The 4,597-nt window shown below is 39.2% G+C and overlaps 1 protein-coding gene across 1 annotated transcript; it reads left to right on the plus strand.

The window, feature by feature from the left end:
* Nucleotides 1-1,729: 1,729 nt before the first annotated feature.
* On the plus strand, nucleotides 1,730-3,296 carry LOC127641952 (NADH dehydrogenase [ubiquinone] 1 subunit C2-like). Its single transcript, XM_052124721.1, has 3 exons — nucleotides 1,730-1,996; nucleotides 2,822-2,965; nucleotides 3,102-3,296. Exons 1-3 carry the CDS (start codon nucleotides 1,858-1,860, stop codon nucleotides 3,149-3,151), a joined length of 333 nt encoding a protein of 110 aa, XP_051980681.1. The 5' UTR covers nucleotides 1,730-1,857; the 3' UTR covers nucleotides 3,152-3,296.
* Nucleotides 3,297-4,597: the final 1,301 nt, after the last annotated feature.

The raw sequence follows: 4,597 nt of genomic DNA on the forward strand, positions 1-4,597 counted from the left end.
TTAGTCTCCATAGGTGCTGTGCAAGCTCAGGGAGGACGGGGAACAAGTCATTCTAGTGGCTCCCTATTGGCCCACTCGGATTTGGTTCTCGGATCTCGTACTCCTCGTGAAAGCCCCTCCCTGGCAAATCCCCCTGAGGAAAGACCTTCTATCTCAGAGACGGGGCACGCTCTGGCATCTGCACCCAGACAGGCAGGGGCACCTCCCTAGCAGACATATGCAGAGCAGCGGGTTAGGCAGCACCCAATAAGTTTGCGAGATTTTACAATCTCAGGGTTGAGTTGGTTTCTTCCTCACGGACCCCCAGTCGCCATGTTTGTAGCAACTCCTCCCTCCCAACGAGGTAGGCTCTATCACCGTGCCATTCTCCACATGTGACCTAAAAGCCCATGTGATGTATTTCACCACCCTTTACCTCCCCCAGTCTGGGCAGGTGTGGTCTCCGCAGGGTCTTTCCCCCCTGAAAGAATAGGAAAACTGCTGGCGCGGCCTGCTCCCATGCTTGTCGTTGGGGAAGGGTACGTGCAGGTCCAGGCTGGTCGCTACCTGCCCGCTCCTGTGTCAGTAGTACACGTACATGGCTCAGTGCATGGTGTGATTTAAATTGGACCCCTAGTGTCGCTAGGGGTCCAACACAACGTCAAAGTGAGCGACAGACGGGGAACGTCTAGGTTACGGATGTAACCTCCGTTCCCTGATGGAGGGAATGAGACGTTGTGTCCTCCCAGCCACGTCGCTGAACCGAGCCACTGATGAGGCCGAACCTCATTGTCGGCTCCTCAGAAAAATCCTGAATGAAACAGACGCATTTCCCTCCCTTTATACCCGTATGTCTGGGGGCGGGACATGCAAATTCTGTCTGCCAATTTGTCATTGGCCTTTTCTCATAGTTCAGAGATGCAAAAGGCTCTCAAGAGAGATCCCTAGTGTGGCTTCTTTGACACAACGTCTCGTTCCCTCCATCAGAGAACGGAGGTTACATCCGTAACCTAGACGTTTTTATTTTTCAGGTCATCTTAAGAAGTACTTACATGTACTAATATGTAAATTAACTGGTTTTATTAAAAGAAAATGCTACACAAAATGCTAAACTTGCCTCATGATTAGTATAAGAATTTTAAGTGTTGAGAGTTGGTTATATTGAAGAAGCATGGAATGTCTTTCATTTAACGGGTTTCTATGGTGACTATGGCAATGGTGCTTTATCTATTTCCTGGAGTGTGTGTGCCAGTTGGGTTTTTTTCTAGGAGTGTATTCTGACAAATCTGCCCATTGTATTTTAAACAGTTAAGATTTGACAGATGCCAGAAATTCAGACTGGCCGGCACCAGTATTGATCAGGAGAAAGTCAGTGTAGATTCTGTATTTAAGTCATTCTGCATAGAAATTGTACTGCAAGAAGTACTCATAAAAGAGTACTTCTGTTGGAAGAAATTTGAAAAAAAGGGGATAGGAAATCTTACTCTTAAAACACTGCTGCTTAATGACTTGGATCATAAAAACATATTAATGTATTAATGAGATACTTAAGAAAGGTAGAACTGTTTAATAGGATTTAGAAGGTAATAGGGTTTCTCTCTCTCTCTCTCTCTCGCTCTCTCTCTATCAATGCTCCACACTCCAGCCCAGTAGGTGGCGGGAATGCACCTATCGTTTGCCAACCGCCATAAAACGCTAAAAGAAGAAGCAGTAAAAGCGCTCTCCGGAACGTTTGTTGGTAATTCATATGTTCTCCTCCGGAGCGGCGAGCTGTTTGTATTTCCGGCTTAACATTGCCCTTGGTTTCCCTCAGGGGGTGATATGGAAAGATAACTGGCTGTATTGTCCCGACTTTGGAAGACTTTGTTTTATGTGAACATGGGGCTTTTTCTAGACGAAGCGAAAGTTCTGCCTCCACCGAGGATTTTAAACAGAAATTCAGTGTGGCTTGGCCTCTGCGGCTGGGCGACGGCGATGCTGCACAACAACTTGAACCGCAGGCCTGCACTCAAAGCAGGTGAGAGCTCCACTGGACCAGTAGCCTTTCCGTGTAATAAACGAAGTTATATTTGTAACGCATATTATTGTGATTGCATAATGATGCTCTTATGCTTTCGTGGCTGACTCGTCTTGCCCTCGCCCTTACAACAAAGTTCTTACAATGAATACCATGGTGCTTTAATGTAATACTGAATGAGTCTTGTTTAAAAAACAAGACAAAAGCAAGCAAACAAACAAACAGGATATTATCATATCATTTGCAAAACAACATGTTATTGCCATGTTACTCTCCGAGACAGTGGTGTTACAATCGTAGATGTTCACAAATGCGTTACTGTCATGTTACATGTCTGAAAAAATATGGTATTACCGTGGCTGCATACCTTTAAAAAAAATATATATAATTTTACTGAGAAAAGCTAAATTGGTAATGTACTTATTCAGTGCTAATGTAGTCACTCAGTGCTTTTGGTATTTCTCCATATAATTTGCACTATTTTAACTATATTGTCAATTAAATGCATATATTGAACTGGCTGTTTATTGTTACTGGCCCAAATGTCAAAACCTTTTGTCAAGTTAGTGTAGCACCCATACCAGCTTCTCTAAGAGCAGTCCACTTAATGCATAATTTTAAGTTTGATCCTGACATATTTTGTAAAACAGAAATGGAATTTACAAATGAAATTAGTAAATCTAATATTAATGTAATAAACAACATAAAATTAATAACATACTTAAAACATAAGCATGCATAAAATCCATACATTACAGTTTAGCTTCATTGTGTATAGATTATCCAAATAACTTGTGCCATGAGTTGTTGCTGTTTATTTTGCAGGTTTCCACCGCCAAGCACTGTTTGTGACCATAGGATGGTTCATTGGCTACCATCTAACAAAATATGAGAATTACACATATGCCAGACTGGACAGAGACATGAATGAGTACATCCGGCTGCACCCTGACCAGTTTCAGGAGAAAGGTAAAAAGCATATGGAAATCCAATCTCAGTAATATGTTGGCCCAATTCTTTAGTGTCACTGTGCATTGCTTTTTAAATAAGAGTCGAATAAAGTGTGTCTCCTAACTGCATGTCCATTTCAATTTTTTTAAACCAGAAAGGAAGACATTTGCTGAAATCGTGGAGCCATTTCATCCGATCCGTTGAATGGATGTAGTCATCACAAGAAATATGAAGACTAGTTGAATTTCATGTTCAACGAGCTTTACAACAACTGTTATAAATACTCGTATATTGATTTGTGTTTTGTCCTTGAAATTGCATTAAACTATTTAAAAGAAACCAGATTTCTTCATTCATTTTGATAATTCTAATAATCTTATAAGCATTTATAATCGGATTTACATTTAATTGTTCATTTAATAATGCTATATATTTTATTGTAATATAACCTACACATTTCAAAACTTTTTTAAATAAGCAGATTATTTTGGCATCCAAGAAATGTAACTTTTATACATTCACAGTCTGCGTTCAGTTTAAAAAAAAGGGGGGTTAGCACATCCCTTTTGAGCTACAGTCACCAAACTTTGTACACATATAGATCTCATCTAGCCGGACAACCCCCAATACATGGATTGATGATAAAACACACGCACTCGTGCGCGTTGTGTTTCCATGTTTTATGGGGACTTTCCATAGACATAATGGTTTTTATACTGTACAAACTAAATATTCTATCCCCTAAACCTAACCCTCACAGAAAACTTTCTGCATTTTTACGTTTTCAAAAAACATAATTGTATGATTTATAAGCTGTTTTTCTCATGGGGAATGACAAAATGTCCCCACAAGGTCAATTCTTCGGGTTTTACCATGCATATGGGGACATTTGGTAACCACAAAGTGATAAATACATGCTCACACACACACATTAAGGGGATTTATGTAAATTACATATCTGACTGCATGGAATTGCAGATAGTTTTTTGGAATTGGGGCACAATGTAATGCAGTTTTACTATGTTCCCCGTCGTTGCAACTGGGATTAAAACCTGGCTGGTCTCTACTGCAGGCTATCTGAGAATTATAAGACTATGTAAAATGCTAGCTAAAAGATTGGATATTAAAAGGATACCAAGTTTGCCTCATTTGAAATAAACAGTAAAAACAGATGAAAATTTACTTTCATGTGAATTTTTGGTGATATCTTCCAAAGTTTTTTTTATTTTTCCGCAATTGTTTTTACCTACACAGTGTTGATATGGCAACAAGTAAACAAATGAAGTGTGTGTGTGGAAATGTTTAAACCATGTTTGTGACAACTAATCCCTCATTACATTAGTTTGTACCCCACGCTCCCCTAGACTATGAATCTGAAAATGGCAATATATGCTTAAAGTAATTATTCATAAATGTTTTTACTGATATAAAAATGTCAATTATATATAGTAGATATATGAATTATACAGAATATGACTAAAATTACCATTTTCATATGTGTATCAAGTTTTTTTAAACACTTGTGGAATTTAAATGTGTACATAAATGCTCAAATATATAAACTCTAATTGTAATTTGTTCGCAGTGGTGGATTCTCAGGGCCAGCACAGCCTTTTCTGCTGGCATAACATGCCAAATAAATTAATATTT

This window comes from Xyrauchen texanus, unplaced genomic scaffold (assembly GCF_025860055.1).
Source record: "Xyrauchen texanus isolate HMW12.3.18 unplaced genomic scaffold, RBS_HiC_50CHRs HiC_scaffold_244, whole genome shotgun sequence".
In the NCBI taxonomy this organism is placed as follows: Eukaryota; Metazoa; Chordata; class Actinopteri; order Cypriniformes; family Catostomidae; genus Xyrauchen; species Xyrauchen texanus.

Coding starts and splice junctions, on each gene's coding strand:
- LOC127641952 (XM_052124721.1), top strand. CDS start 1,858: ATGGGGCTTTTTCTAGACGAAGCGAAAGTTCTGCCTCCACCGAGGATT. Junction 1,997..2,821: donor CAGGCCTGCACTCAAAGCAG/GTGAGAGCTCCA, acceptor TTTATTTTGCAG/GTTTCCACCGCCAAGCACTG. Junction 2,966..3,101: donor TGACCAGTTTCAGGAGAAAG/GTAAAAAGCATA, acceptor TTTTTAAACCAG/AAAGGAAGACATTTGCTGAA.